The sequence below is a fragment of the Piliocolobus tephrosceles genome, chromosome 9 (genome assembly GCF_002776525.5).
Source record: "Piliocolobus tephrosceles isolate RC106 chromosome 9, ASM277652v3, whole genome shotgun sequence".
NCBI classification, from domain to species: Eukaryota; Metazoa; Chordata; class Mammalia; order Primates; family Cercopithecidae; genus Piliocolobus; species Piliocolobus tephrosceles.
Window position 1 is genome coordinate 54,288,969 of NC_045442.1, and position 21,277 is coordinate 54,310,245.

Below are 21,277 nucleotides of genomic sequence, written 5' to 3' on the forward strand. Positions count from 1 at the left end.
TGAAAAGTTTAAAGCAATTTTTTTTTTTTTTTTTTTTTTGAGATGGAGTATCACTCTGTCACTCATACTGGAGTGGAATGGCTCCATCTTGGCTCAGTAAAACCTCTGCCTCCCAGTTTCTAGCGATTCTCCTGCCTCAGCCTCCCAAGTAGCTGGGATTACAGGCATGTGCCAACACACCTGGCTAATTTTTGAATTTTTAGTAGAGAAGGGGTTTCACCATGTTGACCAGGCTGATCTCGAACTCCTGATCTCAGGTGATCCACCGGTCTCAGCCTCCAAAAGTGCTGGAATTACAGGTGTGAGCCACTGCACCCAGCCTGTTTAAAGCAATCTTAAAGTGTAAACTATTAATGCAAGATGCCAAAGTAGATTTTTTTATAAGTGTTAATTTCTCTTTTATTGGGGGGTAAACTACCCTAGGAAAGACAAAAATAATCTTGTAAGCTTACTTTTTAGGTTTCTTTCTATTTATAAAGAAGAGAAAAAAAAATCACCATTTTTTTGTGTGCAAATCATAGACCTTTGAGTTAGAAGTGTACCAAAAGTTTCAGCTCTATTCACCTTTAAACAAATACAACATTTATTGCATTAGTTATGGGTGAGGAAATTGAGGCTTAGAAGGATTTGAAGATTTGCCCAAGGTGGAGATTCTCAAAAGTGTCCTCAGATACCTGCATCATAACTTCCTGGGAAGCTTGTTCTAAAGTTTAGACTCAGAGCTTCACCCAAAACTTACTGCTAAATTAAATCATTTAAAGGAAATCTGCATTTTTAGGAGCTCCTCTTATGCCTTCCAGTGTAGTACTTCTCAAACCCTAATGTTCATCCGAATCACATAGGAATCTTATTAAACTACAAAGCCTGATGTAGCATGTCTGGAGTGGGGCCCAAGATTCTTTGTTTGTTTGTTTTTGTTTTTCAACTTTTATTTTAGATTTAGAGGGTACATATGCAAGTTTGTTACCTGGGTATGCTGTGTGATGCGGAGATTTGTGGTATGAATGATTTTATCATTTTATTGGGTACTGAAAATAGTACCCAAAAGTTTTTCAACCCTTGCCCCCTCCCTCCTCTCTCTAGTAGTCCACAGTGTCTATTTATTGCCATCTTTATGTCCCTGAGTGATAGGGTTTGACTGTGTCCCCACCCAAATCTCATCTTGAATTGTATCTCCCATAGTTCCCATTGTTGTGGGAGGGACCTGGTGGGAGATAACAGAATCATGGCAGTGGTTTCCCCCATACTGTTGTTGTGGGAGGAACCCGGTGGGAGATAACAGAATCATGGCAGTGGTTTCCCCCATACTGTTCTTCTGGTAGTGGATACGTTTCATGAGATCTGATTTTATTTTTCTTTTTTCTTTCTTTTTAGATGGAGTCTCACTCTGTTGCCAGGCTGGAGTGCAGTGGTGTGATCTCAGCTCACTGCAACCTCTGCCTCTAGGGTTCAAGCAATTCTCCTGCCTCAGCCTCCCAAGTAGCAGGGACTACAGGCACGTGCACCACCACCCTGGCTAATTTTTATAGTTTTAGTAGAGATGGGGTTTCACCATGTTGGCCAGGCTGGTGTCAAACTCCTGACCTCAGGTGATGCCCCTGCTTTGGTCTCCCAAAGTTCTGGGATTATAGGCATGAGCCACTATGTCTAGCCTAGATCTGATGATTTTGTAAGGAGAAACTCCTTTTGTTTGGTTCTCATTTCTTTCTTTGCCTGCCACCATCCATGTAAGGTGTGACTTGCTCCTCGTTGCCTTCTGCCACAATTGTGAGGCTTCCCCAGCCACGTGGAACTGTCCAATTAAACCCCTTTCTTTTGTAAATTGCCCAGTCTTGGCTATGTCTTTATCAGCAGCATGAAAACGGACCTATACAATGAGTACCTGATGTTTAGCTCCCACTTATAAGTAAGAATATGTGGTATTTCATTTTCTGTTCCTGCATTAATTCACTTAGGATAATGGCCTCCAGCTGTATCCAGGTTGCTGCAAAGGATATTATTTCATTCTTTTTTATGGCTGCACAGTATTCCACAGTGTATGCCCCATTTTCTTTATCCAATCTACCATTGATGAGCACCTAGGTTGACTCCATGTCTTTGCTATTGTGAATAGTACTGATTAACATGTGAGAATATGTATCTTTTTGGTGGAATAATTTGTTTTCAGTTGCATATATACCCAGTAATGGGATTGCTGGGTCGAATGGTAGTTCGGTTGTCAGTTCTTCGAGAAATCTCCAAACTGCTTTCCACGATAGCTGAACTAATTTACATTCCCACTAACAGCATATAAATGTTACCTTTTCTCCTCAGCGTCACCAACATCTGTTGATGTTTTCACTTTTTTGTTTTTCTTTTTGAGACAGAGTCTTACTCTGTCGCCCAGGCTGGAGAGCAGTGACTCCATCTCAGCTCACTGCAACCTCCACGCCCTGGGATTAAGCGGTTCTCCTGCCTCAGTCTCTGAGTAGCTGGGATTACAGGTGCCCACCACCACGCCCGAGTAATTTTTGTATTTTTAGTAGAGACGGGGTTTCACCATGTTGGCTAGTCTGGTCTCGAACTCCCAACCTCAGGTGATCTGCCTGCCTCAGCCTCCCAAAGCCCTAGGATTACAGGCGTGAGCCACTGTGCCCAGCCAAGAAGCCAAGTTTTAATGGGTACTCAAGTGCCCTGGAATTGGAGAGTGGGGAGTGTGAGTTGACTATTAGTCAGGGACTGTCAATGGAAGGGAAGGAGTCAACGATGGGAGTGAGAGCTCTGAACTCGGTGTTCAAAGCGGGTAATTTATGGGAGGGGCATACCTATGAGCAGACAATGCACTCAGACAGGGAAGATCTGTGCATTGGACAGAAGAGACACCTTTTTCCTCTGCAATAAGAACCAAGGAGGTAAGTAAGGGGTCTGATAGATATGAGTTTGTGCATGTGTGCTGGGTGAGTAATTGAGACAATTCATATATTTGAGAAAAGACAGTGAAATATTTAAAGGTAAAAATAAAACCAGCTGTGGCAACTATTGGATAAGGAATTACTAACTGATGATTTAGAAATTCCTTTATGTGTGTTAGGAGCTCATTTGTTATCCCCATTTTACAGATGCGCAGCCCCAGGTTCAGTAACTTGCTCTAAATGAGACTGTAGAGACTAACTCCAGCACCCAGCAGCTCTCCCCTTAAGCCGCCTGGCTAAGGTCAGCAGTAAGTAAACTGGCAGCGTCTGGGGGCCTGCGGCCGAGGACAGGGCTGGAACTACACTTCCCAGTATGCCAGGCGGGGCGGGGCGCGGCGGGGAGGGCGCAGGCTCCTTCCCAGAAGCAAAAGCGGAAACAAAAGAGTCTCGCCGGCGTCCCCGCCCGCACACTCGCGCACCCTCGCGCACACTCGCGCTCGGGCGCAGACGGAGCAGGGACCGGCGCCCAGAGCGAGCCAGGGAGCGGCGAACCGGGGACCCACCGCGCGGAGCCAGCTGAGCTGCCAGCGAGCCCAACTCGCGACGACCCACGCCCCCGAGCCCCGCAGCCGACACCTGCCGGCCGGTGTCCCCACCGCGATCCCTGACCCATGGCGCTGAAGCGAATTCAGAAAGTGAGTGCCGGGGCCGGGCCTGGGGCTGCGGGGCAGCGGCCCCTGCCCACGCTGACTCGGCCAGTGGTCCCGAGAGATATGCTGGGAGAGCACGGGATGGACGGGTGGGCCGGGGTGCGGGCAGGGAGCCGGAGGCTGGGGCCCGTCCAGCGGGCACCGGACAGGTGAGGTGGGAGCGGGGGCAGGTCCCAGGCGGCCGGAGGAGCTTGAAGGCTGGGGGCCCGTGGCGCGCTCGCGCTGGGGCCGCTCCCGGAGCCCCAGGGTAGAGAGCCTCCTCCGCGTCCAGACCGCCCCGAAATCTGTGCTTCACGGTCACGGCTGGGTTTTGCCCTCCATGAGGCTAGTTTTGACCCCTGTCATGCTGTGTTTTCTCCAGGCTGTTTCTTAAGCCTGTCTCTTTTATGTTCTTGCCTACCCGGGCTCCCCGGGAGGGTACGGAAGGTGGGGTGGGCCTGCAGCCTTTCTCCGCGGAGCTGTCGGGTTGGTTCTTTCTCCTCTGCGGTTGGCTCTTGCTCAGTTGCCCGAATGGGCTGGAAAGCCCATTTGCGGCCAAGAAGCCAAGAGAAGGCTCCTGCCCCTTCTATTTTGGTGCCTCTGCTGCTGCCACTTCAGGTCACATAGCTGTAGCGAAAACATAGTTGCTGATACACAACAAGATGACCTCCTGGCTGTGATTCACGGTGAGTCAAGCCAAACAGGTTTTTTTTGCCCCTCATGATAAACTTAGATGTAAAGTTCGAGACACAACATAAACTGTCGCAAATTGTTTTGATGCTTTGACACATGGGTATAGAATGAGGAAGAAATGTATATCTTCATCCAACAACTGTTCACCCATCTCAACCCTGTGTATGGAATTGTCTTTTTTTCACAGTATTTATTGCCACCATTTCAGAAGCGAACATCCTTCAGAATTTAGATTCGGGCATTTCTTTCTGTTCATTTTTATTTCTTGTTGGTCTGTGTACTGACGCAAGTTTTAGGTTTTACAGTTACGGTTCACACTGGGAGCATTGAGAATGTGTTTGTTAAATAGGGAGTACTTTTCACTAAGTTAAGCAACAGTGGGCAGTGTATTTTGTAGTTGTTTCAGAAGAAATTATTGCCCACATTTTTATCTACTTTTTTGACCAGGAGTCCATTATAGCAATAGTAAATGTTAGAGCAGTGATAGTGACGTACACATTGTATTCTGACTCGCCACTAGTGGCATCTTTAGGTACAGAGGACAGCAACTTTTAGAGCCTGCCAGTTTTTTATTTTCAAATTCTAAATCTGTGGATCACCTGTTATTTGTTGTCCCATTTAAAGGTCGTCTTATTGTAAAACATACAGTTAACAATCAGCATCAGCATTTATTAAGTAATAATGTTTTCTTGTTTGAAGATAGTTCAGTTACACATTGTTTTATATAAATATCCTAATGTTGAAGCCTCAGTCAGCCTCTTTACCATAACTTGCATACTTATTAATGATGACGTAATATTGGTTCACACTTGGATCAGAAAATGCACATCTTCCAAGGAAGTTTTCAAATTCTATTTCCTTCTTTCCTAGTTGTGAGAACTTTTCACATGATTTTGCACATACAAGAGCTTTTTAAATTATCACTGTGTTTTTTTAAGAGATGGGGATCTCAGTATTTTGCCCATGCTGGTCTTGAACTCCTGGCCCCCAGGAGTTCAAGTCTGGGATTACAGGCACAAGTCACCATACCCAACTAACAATAGCGTTTAAATGCTGTGTAATTTGTCCACAGTAAGTGGATATTCAAAGAAATATGAACGTTGTTTGTAAATACCATGCTTGGCAGTTCTCGTCAATCACCATGCTGAACTGGTGTATTTGATTTATATTTATAATGTGTGTGTCCAAATCTTTTCTTTTTAGAATTTATTGGCTATTAGTTTATAGAATTGTTCAGAAAAAAAAATTACTTACATAGAATTGATATCAAACATGTGACAAATTGATATTTTGGAGAAGAAATTGGGATCATATACCATCACATCTGTGTGCGTTCATCTTTGGCTTCCCTTTCTGATATCAGGCAAGTTAACTTACACAAGTCTTCTTTCCATTAATCACACATTCAGACCATTTCCTCAAACCTTAGGGGTGATTATTTTGATTGATTCCCTATTTTTCCTCCTCCTTTATCTACCTCCTTGATTAGAAGCCAATTCTAGGTCAGTTGTGCAGCCTGCCATATGAAGTTATACCATCTTCTTCTTTGATGTCATCAGTATAGACATTCTTATTTGAATCTTTCATGTTCCAACAAATGAAGATGTATACTAACTTTTGGCCTTTATTCTTAAGCTCCTATTGAAGTGTTACTATAGTTTTCCTGTACCTAAAGTGGCAGACTGTAAAGCTGTGTGGAACCTCAGATAAGTCTGCTGTAGTGTAGTAGAGGGTACCAGCACGGGAACAGCTTCTAGGGTAGTGTCTTAGAATCACCTGAGGGACGTTTTCAGACTATCGTCACTTCTATAAATGGAGAAGTGTTGAATCCCTCAGATGGGTTGGGGTGGAAAGAAGACTCAGAACCACTGATGTTCTGGCCTGTCCTTATTCAAGGAGGGATCCAGGGGCCTGGAATAGAGGAGTGCATTGTCCTAGGATAATCTTTTTTTGTTTGTTTGTCTGAGATGGAGTCTTGCTTTGTTTCCCAGGCTGGAGTGCAGTGGCGTGATCTTGGCTAACTGCAACCTCTGCCTCCTGGGTTCAAGCAATTCTCCTGCCTCAGCCTCCTGAGTAGCTGGGACTATACAGGCACACGCTGCCAGGCCTGGCTAATTGTTTGTATTTTAGTAGAGATGGGGTTTCACTGTGTTGCCCAGGCTGGTCTCGAACTCCTGAGCTTAGGCAGTCCACCTGCCTCTGCCTCCCAAGGTGCTAGGATTACAGGTGTGAGCCATCATACCCGGCCAATAATCTCTTAATTGGCTTGGCATATTTGAGAACGTTAAGAAGTTCATGATTTCACATTTCTTCACTATGAAAAAGAATAAAGATGATTGGATTAAAATTATATGTGAAGACAGAGCATGGAGATATCAATGCTTAAAATACATTTTTATACTAGAATATACTAAATATTGTAGAATATACTAAATGATTTAATGCTCTGATTTAGTGTGCCAGTTTTGCATTCCAGCTCATACATTTACGCACCCATGCCCTATTTTTAAATACAGTGAAAGATGTTATCACAGTCACCTAAATCATTAAAAGAAAAACGTTTGAACAAAGTCTAAGGAAAGATACCTAAAACATGTCTGAAAAAAGAGGACAGTTTTTCAGCTAAGTATCTGTTTTCTAGAATTAATTTCTAAGTTGTTACTTCTATCAATACTGTTTTCATTCCTTGATACACTTTTTTTGGGGGGATTATTTTTTAAATTACAGATGTTAATAACCAATACTGAATGTTTTGAAAACTAAAGGGGGAAAAAAGGAAATCCTAAAACAGTCATTATCATCATCATAGATCTTATTTGATAAAGAATTTGAGGTAATGAACATCATACTAGCATTATGTGATGTGATGTGATAAGTTTGTTTCCATTTTTGTCTGTCTTTTGAAAAGTGAGGCAATAGAGTTTTGTTTTACAAATATAGCAACCCAGAGAACTATTCCTTGGTGTATAGTTCTGCCCCCCACATGGAACATTAGTTGTTTTTGTTTTTTAATAATCAGTGGGATCTGAAACATGTATAGAGACATATAGATTAAAATTAAATTTGATTAATGTTTTGAGCTGCTGAATTTTTTTTGATTTGTAAAATTTTATGTTAAACTGTTTATGTTAGTCTAGAAAACCTTAGGATACTTAACCCAGCCCTCTATGGATGGAGCATCAAATGGAAGAAGAAGGTCTGAGGTTTTTTTGTTTTGTTTTTTGTATTTTGTTTTTAGATAGGATCTCACTTTGTCACCCAGGCTGGAATGCGGTGGCACAATCTCGGTTTTCTGTAACCTCCATCTCCGAGGCTCAAGTGATCCTTCCACCTCAGCCTCCTGAGTAGCTGGGACTACAGGCCCATACCACCATACCCAGCCAGTTTTTGTATTTTTAGTAGAGACGGAGTTTCACCATGTTGGCCAGGCTAGTCTCGAACTCCTGACCTCAGGTGATCCACCCGCCTCAGCCTCCCAAAGTGCTGGCATTACAGCCACCTCACACAGCCAAAGGTCTGGTTTTTATTCCTGGTCGTGTGGCTTACTAGCTTCATATAATGAGGCTTGTACATATTTTTCCACACATTTCCGTACAATGGATATGTATGGATAACCATACATATGAGGCTGCTGATCTCAAAAACCAGGGTGTATGTAATGGTTACTCTGCCTTATAAGTACGTGACATATATTGATTGACTTAATTCTTAGTATGCCCAAGAGATAGAAAGAGTGTTATTTCCGTTTTACAGATGATGACACTAAAGCAGAGAAATATTGAGTAGTTTACTCATGATCGTGTTATCTAGTAAGTGACAATGCTGCAAGTCCAAAACAAACGGTTGACTTCAATTCCATATTCTTTTTTTTTTTTTTTTTTAGTTCTAGAATCTTTTATCTAATACCTTCTCATGCCCAGTTAACACAAAAATAGTTGCAGTTACATATCGCTAATGAAAGCCACCAAACTGCCTATCTGAAGGGAGAGTCTAGGATCTTTCTCTTCCACCTCTGTCCTTAGGAGAGAATGATAGTTTTTGGATATTGAAGAGAGCATTCACTGAGCTTACTGAACTCATCAGATATTCTATAAAGCTTTCTGTCTAATGTAGCCACTAGCCACATGGAAACAAATTGGCTATGAAAATTTAGTTTTCAACCTTGAGCTTTATGAACTCTAAATATAGATTAAATATTGCTGATGAAAATTTAGTATCCAAATTGAGATGTGCTGAAGTGTAAAATATATACTGGAATTTGAAGACCTAGTATAAAAGTCTAAATAATTGTTACTAATGAGATATTTATAAACAGATATTTTTATATTGATTAAATTTTGAAATGATGACATTTTGGATAAGCCACCTAGTCAGGCTAAGACTCATTTTCTTTCTCTGTACAATGAAGGAGTAAACGGTATCAGAGTAGATGGTGAAACCTCCTTGTAGGACTTACTTGCCTTATTCTGTCTTTACGTTCAGGTTCTAGCAAGCGGACTGTGGGCAGAACATTTTCCTCCTTGTTCAGACAGAGCAAATTTGTGGGCTTTTAAAGAGGGTAACATTGTTTCTTAAATCACTTTCCGTAATTTAATGTCAGTAATCTATTTATAGAAGAGAACAGCCACATTCCCTAAGAAAGTTTTGTATGACTTTACCTTTTATTTTGCTTTTAAGCTTGGCTGCAATATTATTACTGAACCTGTGACACTTAACTTAAAATGTCAAATCCTTTAGTGGAGAGGGTGTTATTTCCTTTTCTTAATCTTTTTATATGTCAGTGATTGTGCCCCCTAGGCTAGCAAATAAAATCTGTCAATAAACTGACTGAACAATGCTATCCAATAGAAATACAATGTGAGCCACATTTTAATTTTAAATTTTCTAGTAGCCACATTCTAAAAAAGGGAAATAGAAGCAAGCAAAAGTAAATTTAATACATCTTATGTAATTCCATATTCTTACCCACTTCAGTACATAGCTTCTCTTATCCACGTGAACTCATATCTATTATATTTAAACTGGAAGACATAGAGTCAAATGGGTTTATGGGATATAAGTGCTTTGCAAACTGGAATGTTCTATACAAATGTAAAGTGGTATTATAATTAAGACCTTGGCATATTTAATCATTTTCGCTGACACATTGCTCAAATGTATTGATTGTGCTGTGTAAATCTCTGCTCCAAAGTAATGCACGCTGAGATCGTTTAATGTTGTAAATCAGTAATATAACTTTGATCATCTTTGTTTCATCACTTTGAATTTCTCTCCTCCAAAAGGATTTTGAAACATTGGTTGTAGTTCATAAATGCTCTGTCAAAAGTATCATTGCACTGTGAAGTTTTTATTTGAGGTAGCTGTTTTTGAATTGATAGAGTCATTTAGTTCCTGTAGTGGTTTTGAGTAGTAAACTGTTCATATTACGAGATTAAATCCGAGACTCTAGTTCTTTCTAGAAAGAATGATATAACTTAAAGAAGCACAGTATTTATGCGTTTTGGGATAAATGGTTTTCCTTGAGATGAGAGGGAGATAGTGTTCTTTCTCTAATAAGCCACTATGTAAATGTTTCTTTTAAATCTTTGTAATTAAGCTCAGTCTTTCTTTTGCCCCTGATACCGTATTTTTCTTTCTTCATCACAATAAAGGTGTAAAAAAATGAGGTAACTTATGACAGTTAAAAAGTTCTGAGATTTTTTTTCTCTGTAGAAATAAATAGCCTAGAACTAAATAAGACTGTTTATGCCTATTTTAAGAAGCCAGGCACATATGAAAACCAAACCTAGCAGGATGTGGGATTGGCTCCAGGAAAGCAGAATAGCGTCCTTACTCACTTTAGTTCCCTGAAATACGCATAGAAAACATATGGGCCTTTTATTTTCATTTAATGAGTGCTACTAATAGAAATGATAAACCTAATATTTAGCCATAAAACTAAGTTAATGGTCGTCTACTAATGTAATAGCCCCCGCCTTTTTAATAGTGAATAAACTAATTACATTGAGTTAACAACAGGAATTGAGATACTTATCCTCTCTCCTCTCCTGTGAAATGCTGGAATAAATGATACTAGAATATATAATATGACCCATATTTACAGAGTTTGGAGATTGGAGGGGTGGGTCCTCAGGCTACCTTAGCACATATGTCTGAAGGCAGGACAGGTTTTATTTCTGGCCCATCTTGGTCTTGATGATCTCTGAGAAGCTAAGGTGTTTCTGTGCTTAGTTGGGTTCTGAGATGAATCTGTGAAAGTTCAGTTTCACACGTTAGGCAATAACAGGCTGTTGTGTTCCAGGAGTTGTCCTTAGTATGGGGAGGAAGCTGCTATCTAGAAGCAGACAGTCTAGTGCTGTCCATTCCACCATCATGCTCTGAATCCTCTTGTCTTGCCTCTTTCCGGATTTATTTCTCACTGCCCTCTGTTCATATGGTCCTGTTTGTATGGCTCATCTCGTTTAGTGACACCACAATGCTTATTTAGATTCCTGGTCTTGTTTTAGACTTAAGAAACCTCTACAATGGGGGTGAGCTGAGGAGCTGGTTCCTTCACCTTAAGCTTCCTCAAATAATAATCTGATTGTTCTCATTGTAGGTGACCAGTCTTCTTATGTGAGCAGAGTTTGGGAGTAGTATGGTTGGATTGCTCTAGAGAAAACTAAGTGGACCTAATGAATGCTCTGGGCTCGTTGTCTTCTCTTAAACCAGAAAATCTCCGGCTTGTGTTTTTACTTCTCCCAAATTTTGCTGTATTTTGTTTTCACTTAAAGATATTTTCTAATTTTCCTTTTTATCTCTTCTTTGACCCTTGGATTATTTAGAGGTACATTATTTATTTGCCATATGTTTGGGGATTTTACAGATAGCTTTCTGTTACTGATTTCTAATTCCATTATGGTCAGAGAACAAATTCCATTATTATATGACTCCTTTTAAATTGTGGGGACTTGTTTTGTTTTGTTTGTTTGTTTGTTTGTTTTCCCCAGACGGAGTTTGCTCTTGTCGCCCAAGCTAGAGTACAGTGGTGCAATCTCGGCTCACTGCAACCTCCGCCTCCTGGGTTCAAGTGATTCTCCTGCTTCAGCCTCCCAAGTAGCTAGGATTACAGGCACCCACTACCACGTCCAACTAACTTTTTGTATTTTTAGTAAAGGCTAGGTTTCACCATGTTGATCAGGCTGGTCTTGAACTTCTGACCTCAGGTGTTCCACCTGTCTTGGCCTCCCAAGTAGGGACTTGTTTTATGACCCAGCCTTTCAGTTGCTCAACAGCACTTTTGAATGAATGATGGTTAATAGTTCGTAGACTTCATTTTGGTATTTTCTGGTTGGTATCTATTGATGGTAGGTTATTTCTAAGAAATGGATGCCAAACTAAGGTGTACACCTTCCCAGCATCTTTTTCTCTTTTATGAGTTTCTTTCCAAACAGTTTAGTGAATAATAAACATCCACTTTTTAAAATGGAATGGAAAATATTAGTGCTTTGCATATAGTAAGGGTGTTGTTTCATAAAACTTTTGTTTTGGTTGTGTATGTGTGTCCCTGTGTGTGTGTGTGTGTACTAGGTTGTAATGTAAAATCTTTTTCACGTTATGAATTGCTGTAAGGAAAGCTGGAAAATCACTGTTCCATAACATAAGATCCTTAGGTAAAATTAACGTCAAAAATAAATGCCATACAAACATACATATACATACATACATACATATATAGGGAGAGCAAATGAATACATATACACATACACAGAGACACACAAATATATTGATACACATATACACATAATGTAAACTGTTCTAGCCTTGGCAACATTTCCATTTGATACAGACTGTATGCATTGTTTCCTTCTACAAGTAGCAACATTTTAGTGACTGATGTGCAACCATAATATTCAAGAATAATACTGGATGATACTAACACAGAGTATTTATTATGAAACACTTTAAGTGCCCACTATATGCCAGTTATGAGGTATAGAGCTGTAAGAAGCAATATGTAATAACAAATATTTGGTAGGTATTGGTAGGCATGTTCATGTTTTACACGCGTTTTAACAAATGGGCAGCTAGGTTTTCTTTTTTTCTTCCATCTTTTTTGGGTTACTGTAAAGTAAATAGTAAGTTTTGATAATGGAGCACTCAGAATGTTCTATTTGCATATTTTATGTCAAAATTCTATTTACGTTGTGTTTAATTTTCCTGTCAAGTTTTTCTTGCCTCTCAGAGTATCTTTAAACACAACTCTCCTGAAAGCTTATGAAGTAGTATTCATTTCTAACCTTTTATATGATACAAGCTCCTGAGAAAATTTAAGAATTCCTTCTCATTCCTTCACTCATCACACTTTGTTTCTCTGGTGCATAGCTAAAAATGTGCAAGTGGCCTTAATACAGTACTGGAGCATTGTTTGCTTCAGTGTTGGTTGAAAATAGTGTGCTCTAGCTGTTACAGTGTTGAGGTGAGTATTGAACTGGGGTAGTAAGAGTGCTGAAGTAGAAGTCAGATGGTCTGAACCTTCGTCCTAGTTTGGCTTTGTGACCTTGGCCAAGAGACTCATAGTCTTTATATTCCTCACCTGGAAATTTAATGGATTGAACTTGATACTTTATATCATCCCTTCTGAATCATAATTTTGGCAAACCTAAATAATGTTATTTGCTGTTTTTTGTTTGTTTGTTTTTTGCAGCAAACAGTAGTGATTACAAAAACAAACACTGAGCTTTGGCACTGTGCTGTGCAGCTATATTAGACTTGACTTAAAATTCCATTTACTTTGAAATATCAGATTTGAAATAAATGTTGACATCTCTTAATGTATAATATAAGGTCAATAAATCTTATTCTTTAAAGAGCAATTATTTATGATGCAAATAAAATGTATTTCTATTATTGCACTGGTAACATAATGTGCTTCTCTAATTCAGTTTAGCTTCTCTGTATTTCACAGGTAGCTTTTGTACTTAAAAGAGTGTTTTATCCACATATTTAGACAACTGCCATACACAGCTGCACAGCTGCCCTATAGGTAATAGTTTTTTTTTTTTTTGAGGTGAAGTCTCGCTCTGTTGCCCAGGCTGGAGTGCAGTGGTGCGATCTTGGCTCACTGCAATCTCCACCTCCTGGGTTTAGGGGATTCTCATGCCTCAGCCTCCTGAGTAGCTGGGACTACAGGTGTGCACTACCATGCCTGGCTAATTTTTGTATTTTTAGTGGAGACAGGATTTTGCCATGTTGTTCAGGCTGGTCTCGAACTCCTGATCTCAAGTAATCCACCCACCTTAGCCTCCCAAAGTACTGGGATTACAGGTGAGACCCTGGTGCCCAGCCTGTGTAATAGATTTTTAAGATTCAGTGCTGGGCACGGTGGCTCACACCTGTAATCCCAGCACTTTGAGAGACCTAGGCAGAAAAAACACTTGAGCGCAGGAGTTTGAGACCATCCTGGGCAACATAGTGAGATCCTATTTATTAAAAAAAAAAAAAAAGTTAAAAAAAATAGCTCAGCGTGGTGGCACGTGCCTGTAGTCTCAGCTACTTAGGAGGCTGAGGTAGGAGGATCACTTGAGCCCAGGAATTCAAGGTTACAGTTGATTGTAACCTTGTTACAATCTGTGATTGTGCCGCTGCACTTCAGCTTGTATGACAGCAACACCCTGTCTCAAAAGATTCAAGTTAATGCATTTATGGAACACCTTCTGATATAAGGCATATACCAAATGCAGTAAGGAGATGCTAATTATATAGAAAAACAGCTATCACCATTATCTAAGAAATTTAGAATTAATAAGTGTAAGAAAAATCCTGTAACAACTAGATGGATTTAGGAAAGTACCAAACAGAAAATACAATGTGTTTAAACAGGAAGGGAGTCAAAGATGGGAGAGGCCAAATTTATTTGGGAAAATCAGGAAAGACTGTGGAGAAGATGGAATTTGATATAGGTTGGGAAGAGTGGATAGCATTTTGAAAGACTTAGGGGAGCCAGGCTCGTAGAAGAAGCTACAGAAATGACACTAGAATATGCTTGGCTTATTTGGGAAGGAACAGATAATCCTGCTTTTGGGAATCATTCAGAAACAGTAGACCATAAAGCTTCATATTGTAGACAACGTTGAAGGTCCGTGCTGAGAAATACATACTTAATGCAGAAGATTGGGGAAGCCACTGAAGGTTTTTGAGTAATAGGAACTAATGCTTTTTTTTCTTTAGATAGAGTCTCACTCTGTCACCCAGACTGGAGTGCAGTGGTATGATCTTTGCTCATGGCAACCTCCGCCTCCCAGATTCAAGCGATTTTCCTTCCTCGGCCTCCCCAGTAACTGGGACTACAGGTGTGCACCACCACGCCTGGCTAATTTTTGTGTTTTTTAGTAGAGACTGGGTTTCACCATGTTGGCCAGGCTGGTCTGGAACCCCTGACCTCAAATGATCCACCCACCTCAGCCTCCCAAAGTGCTAGGATTACAGGTGTGAGCCACCACACCAGCTGGAATGAACAGTTGTAGTCATAGTGCATCCTTGCCCTCATCAAACTCAAGATTGTTTACTGTTTGTCATTATAATTTTGATTAATGTCATGAAAAGGGATGCACAGAGTATTCTAGGAATATAGCAGGGACCCATTGAAGGATTCAGGGAAAACCTCCTGAGGGCAGTGATGTTTAAGATGAGACATGAAAGTAAAAGTAAAGTAGATAAAATGAATGACTGAGGGAGAGAGTGTGTTTTGGGGAAGGGAGGTGAGTAAGTATCTTCTGCCTAAAAGGAAGCCATGTTTGCAACTGAAGGCAAGATAGCATTTGGAGGAATTAAAAGTTGTGGCTGGTGCAGAGAGCACTGGGGAAAAGTATTGCAGATATGAGGCTAGAGAGAATTCAGATCTTGGAAGGTCTGGTAAGTCGTTTTAAGGACTTAGTCTTACTTGAAGGTGAATGGAAAACATCAAAGAGGTTTCACATGGCTCTTCAAGAAGATGACTTCGGCAGCAGTGTATAGGTAGAGAAATAGGAGGCTAGTAGGTAAGTTACGATATTGCACTTAAGTGAGATCCAAAGAGGGCCTAAGCTACGATGTTAGCAGAGGACATTGAAAAGAGGGGTATATGACAAAAATTACAGGCTGTTTATACCACCTGGCCCTTTTGAGTTGGTGTGATCCATCTATGCCTAGACTTTCTTGACCTTTCGAGTCAGGTATCACAGGCTCCCTGGTCTAGGCAATCTCTTCAGATTCCTCCTTCTGTTATCCAGTCTGGTCCCGAATATTAATATTGTCTGCCTGGCTGGAACCTTTGGGTTCTTATCCTAAACTACCTCTCCTCTGGCTCATATCAGACTCTTCTGCACGTTGGACCTCAGCTGTCCTATTTGATGGGCCTTCTGGGACCCTTTCAGAGGGAAGGATCTAGACAGAAGGAGAATCTGAACAATTTGGTACTTTTCAAATTGTGAGGGAGTGGGTTGTGAAGAGAGGAATTAGATGGTAACTCCAAGGTTTAGAGTTTGATTTACTGAAACGAATCAATGCATTTTTACTGTAAGACTTCATAAAACAGATTCAAATACAGCTTTTACTCGGCTGCTTTGGATTTATCTAAAATAGATTTTTATTTATATAATTCCTCTGATGGAAATATTGTATGTAGAGAGTGTGATCAAGAGTCTGACATCTAAATAGGAAGCCATGTTTGAAAGTAGAGGCAAGATAGCATTTTGGGAAATTGAGTCATTATGCCTGGTACAGAGAAAACTGGGGGAAAGTGGTTGAGATGTGAGGCACTGAGTAAATAATGTCTGTAATTCTGACCTCAAGCTTTTATTCTAAGTTACACTCTTCCCCCCCTCTCTGCCCCCCGAGATGGAGTTTTGCTGTTTTTGCCCAGGCTGGAATGCAATGGCACGATCTCGGCTGCCTGCAACCTCTGCCTCCTGGATTCAAGCAATTCTCCTACCTCAGTCTCTCAAGTAGCTGAGATTACAGATACACACCATCAAGCCTGGCTAATTTTTTATATTTTTAGTAGAGGTGAGGTTTCACCATGTTGGCCACGCTGGTCTCAAACTCCTGACCTCAGGTGGTCTGCCTGCCTTAGCCTCCCAAAGTGCTGGGATTATAGGCATGAGCCACCATGCCCGGCCCTAAATTACACTCTTTATAGTTCACTTTCAATATATATGACTGATGAGACAAAGTCACATATTATTGCTTTCTTCATCTTCCTTTTTTGTGGCATTTGGCTGCATTATTATTTTTAAATAAACAGCTTTTGTCAGAGAAACTTGATCCAAGGAGCCAGCAAAGCAGATAGGACTAGTTTGTTGAAGTGTGTTTGGTTCCTGTAACTTAGTGAATTGGATGTTGTCAGCGTTTTGAAGTCTTCGGGAAGAATCTACATGGTTTAAAATCCAGATGTACTTTAATTTACAGGCTGAAAGATGTTCTGTATTTGGAGACATTTCTGATGATCGTTTGACATGTTTCTATTGAAATAGCTCTAGTCAACTGGATAAGGAGATCAGGGCTTGAACTGTAAGCCCGTGAAATGTTTATTTACAGACAAACCAAATATAGCTCATATATCCTTTTAGAGGCAACATGAAAAATGCAGTCCAGTAAGAATCACTGTCTTGTTTTAGGAATTTTGAGGTAAAGATGGTTGTGTCATGTTAATTAATTGCCGGTTGAGCCAGGAGTTTTGAAATAAAGCTTTCATAGGCTTTGGATTTAGTAATTTAAATTTTGGCCTGTAAATCAGTCCCTTGCATGGACTGTTTAATGTCTTTTACTCACACCCAGTGGGGTATGTATTATATCTATTATGGAGATTTAGATCTTCTGACTGTTGAAGCTAGAAAACAACAAAGCATTTTCAGTCTGGTCAGCATAATTTTTTAGGGAATATTTACTGCATTGTGTCATATTACGTTTTATGGTAAATAAGGCAGTTCTCACTTGTTTGCTTTTATTCCCCTCTGTTCAGATTGGTCAGTTACCCTTCTGGGAGCCAGGAGATTAATGCAGGCCCTTTCTCTTACATTCCCTTCTTTGTTTCCTTTTATTTGTTTACTTTGTTTGAATTAGGCTGCCTCATCTACTTTTAGATTTTAAGTCCCCTAGAGGCAGGGATTGTGTCTAGGTTGGTTTTATGGAGAACACTCGGCATATTGTGGGGGTGTTATAAACATGCCATCTGTGGCAATTTAAAATTCAGTTTCAGACCTCTCAGTACTTTTCTTTGTGTCTAGTTGTTTATAGAAATCTGAACTAGAATAGAGGTGCTTAGCCATGTAAGACTATATAAATCCATTAAGTACACATTTTTGTGGCTTTATTATAAGTGCTTTTATAGTTCTGGTCATGATATAAAGACACTGTCCTTTAATCTACTGATCATTAATATCTTATATTTTTATTTTAAAATGTAGATACTCCTAGCTAGTTTTTTTATTCGAATATTAATCACATTCGAATAGAAAATTGCTTCATTGGCACAGACTATTTTTTTCTGGAACATACTTTTACCAGTTTGGTGATATTTATTGCTTGATCTGTTTAGGTATAGAGTTGACTTGTTCTAAGCTTATTTTTGTCTCAAAGGGGAAGAAGGAAATAGAATCAACAATGCATTTCAATTTTAGATTAAAAGTCACTGGAAATGAAACCGAAATACCCACACAAAATATATGTATACTCACACAGTGTTCTTCCATAATGAGTTCTTTTCATATACAGATTTGTAAGTAGTCTCATTATTTGATAGCCATCTTTTCCATTATATGAATTCTATATATCCTTGCCCGTCTTTTTTGTTATCATTATGTTATTCATTGTGGCAAAATACATTTTAAAAGTTATAATGTAAACTTTTTGTTTCAGTTATACAGACATAAACTATACAGTTTGACCAATTTTTACAAAGTGAATAAACCTGTGAAACCAGCACCCAGCTCAAGAAATAGTATTACAAGGACCCTAGAAACCCTTTCTTTTCCCTTCTTAGCTTTACCTCTGTCCTCAAGGTAAATCGCTATTCTAATCTCTGTCACCATACATTACTGTAGCCTGTTTTGAACATTATTTAAGGGGAATCATACAGTATGTATTTTTTTTTTCCTCTGGTTGCTTTTGCTCACCATATTTGTAAGGTTCATCTATATCGTTGCCTGGAGCTGCAGTTCATTCTTATTGCATGAATATGCTTCGAGTTGTTCGTTCTACTTTGGTGGACATTGGATTGCTTCTGGTTCGTTCTACTGTTGGTGGACATTGAGTTGCTTCTGGTTTGGGGCTATTACAAATAATGGCATGCATATTCACTTTTCTGTTGGGTATATACCTAGCAGTAGAAATGCTAGGTCGTAGAGTATTTCTATGTTTACCAGTAGTGGTTACTATCAGTTTTCCTCTTCCACCAGGAGTTCCAGAGTTCCAGTTGTTTCAAATCTTTGCCAACACTTGTACTCTCTTCTATTTCGTTTAAATCATTTTGTTGGATATGTAGTGGCATAGCATTTTGGTTTAAATTTGCATATCCTTAATGACTCATGAAGCTGAGCCCCATCTGATATATATATGTATTGGCTATTTGGATAGCTTCTTTTATAAAGTGCCTGTTTAAGCTGCTTTTTAAAAAGTTAATCTGTAGGAATATCTTTTACGTGTTCTGGATGAGACTTTTGTCAGATATATGTAATATTGCAAATATTTTCTCCCATTTGGTGGCTTGTCTCTTCACACTTTTAATGTGTCTTTTGGTGAACAGATGTTCTTAATTTTAATCAAGTCCAAATTTTTCATTTTTTTCTTTTATTGTTAGTACTCTGTGTCCTGTTAAAAAATCTCTGCCTTTATGGGGTTTTAAAAATCTTTATTATTTTACTTTTCACACTTAAACCTATAGTCTATTTAGGATTGATTTTTGTATAGTCATGCATTGTGTAATGATAGGGATAATTTCTGAGAAATGCATCATTAGGCAGTTTTGTCATTGTGCAAACATCATTGAGTGTACTTTCACAAACCTAGATGGTACAGCCTACTATACCCCTAGGCTATATGGTATAGTCTGTTGCTCCTAGGCTAGAAACCTGTACAGCATGTGACTGTGCTGATACTATAGGCAGTTGTAACACAGTGGGAAATATTTGTACATTTAAATATAGCTACTCATTAAAAAGGTACAATAAAAATATAGTATAAAAGAGAAAAAATGGTATGCCTGTATAGGGCACTTACCATGAATGGAGTTTGCAGGACTGGAAGTTGTTCTGGGTAAGTCAGCGAGTGAGTGGTGAGTGAATGTGAAGGCCTAGGGCATTACTGTACACTGCTGTAGACTTTATAAACACTGTACATACTCTTAGTGTATACATATTTATGTGAAAAATATTTTTCTTCAATAATAAACTTAGCTTACTGTAACTCTTTCAGTTTATAAACTTTAATTTTTTTAACTTTTGGACTCTTTCTTAATAGCACTTAGCTTAAAACACAAAACACATTATATAGCGATATAAAAATATTTCCTTTTTTATATCCTTGTTCTGTAAGCTTCTATTTTAATTTTTTTCACATTTTTTCACTTTTTAAGCTTTTTTTTGTTAAAAACTAAGACACAAACACACACATTAGCCTAAGCTTACACAGGGTCAGAATACTCAGTACCACTATCTTCCAGCTCTACACCTCCCCATTTTGCCCCACTGGAAGGTCTTCAGGGACAGCATGGAGTTGTTGTCCCCTCTGATAACAGTCCCTTCTTCTGGAATATCTACTGAAGAACCTGCCTGAGGCTGTTTTGCAGTTCTTTTTTTATAAGTAGAAAGAGTACACATGAACATAATGATTAAAAGTATAATGTAGTAAATACATGAACCAGTAACATAGTTGTGGATTATCACTGTCAATTATTATGCACCGTACACAGTTGTATGTGCTATACTTTTATAGGACTGGTAACACAGTAGATTTGTTTACACCAGCATCACTAAAGCATATGAGTAAGACATTGCAGTGTGATGTTAGGATGGCTACAAGGTCATTAGGTGATAGGAATTTTTCATCGCCATTATAATTTTATGTGACCACTATATATGCAATCAGTTGCTTGAGACTTTATGTGGCACTTAACTGTATATTATTTGAGGTAGGGGGATCAAGGTTGTGATATCCTCATATGGATACCTAATTGACCCAGCACCGTCTATTGAAAAAAAACTTTCCCTCCACTAGAAATGTCATTGTTTTCGCTTTTTAATTTTTGAGTTCTGGGTTTGACATTGGTTTTTTTTTTCTTTTTATTTCCATTTTCAACACATTGTCACAGTAGCTAAAGGTAAAATAAGTACTCTTGGTCCCATTCAGATGCCAAACACCAAAACTTTTGCTTCCACATCAAAAGTACTATTTGTTTGCCTGAGATGGTGATAATATGCTAAGTTAGGTTTAAATGATATGTTCATTTCCTATGTGCAACTTTCTGTATTAAGGCTTTGCAGAGCTCCCAGAGAGCAACACTCACTTTGGGGCCTGTGTGAATGGTGTCCTTTATTGTCGGTGGCACACGGTCTCTGTGGCAAGATGATAGCAGCCCTGAGTCCTACTTGTAATAACTGGAATATTAAAAAAAAAATCATGAGTGTGGCAATATGCACCTGGAATCCCAACCACTTGGGGAGGGTAGGGCGGGAGGATTGCTTAAGTGCAGGAGTTTGAGTCCAGCCTGGGCAGCATAAGGAGACCCCCATCTCTTAAACCGAAAAAAAAAAAAAATCACTTTTTCTATGCCCCCAGCAATCTACCATTTCACAAATAAGGGTACAAAAGTGTACCCCAAGTTTAAAGAGATGGATAGGAAGTAAACTCTGAGGCAGTCCTTGTGACTTTTCAGAATTTACCACATCTTACCACCTTACTTTGTAATGTTTCATATATCAGTTTCTGTTTTTGATTTAGAAGGTAGTTTACATCAGTTATTTTTACTAGTTGCTTACTAGATCACTCTTC

At 39.4% G+C, this 21,277-nt stretch overlaps 1 protein-coding gene across 1 annotated transcript in view; it reads left to right on the top strand.

Moving 5' to 3' along the window:
* Nucleotides 1-3,320: 3,320 nt before the first annotated feature.
* Nucleotides 3,321-21,277, top strand: part of UBE2D1 (ubiquitin conjugating enzyme E2 D1) — a 35,149-nt gene continuing 17,192 nt past the window's right edge. Inside the window, exon 1 of the mRNA XM_023185577.3 lies at nt 3,321-3,586. Within this exon, the coding sequence (XP_023041345.1) occupies nt 3,563-3,586 (24 nt within the window). The 5' untranslated portion in view covers nt 3,321-3,562. The remainder of the gene's footprint in view (nt 3,587-21,277) is intronic.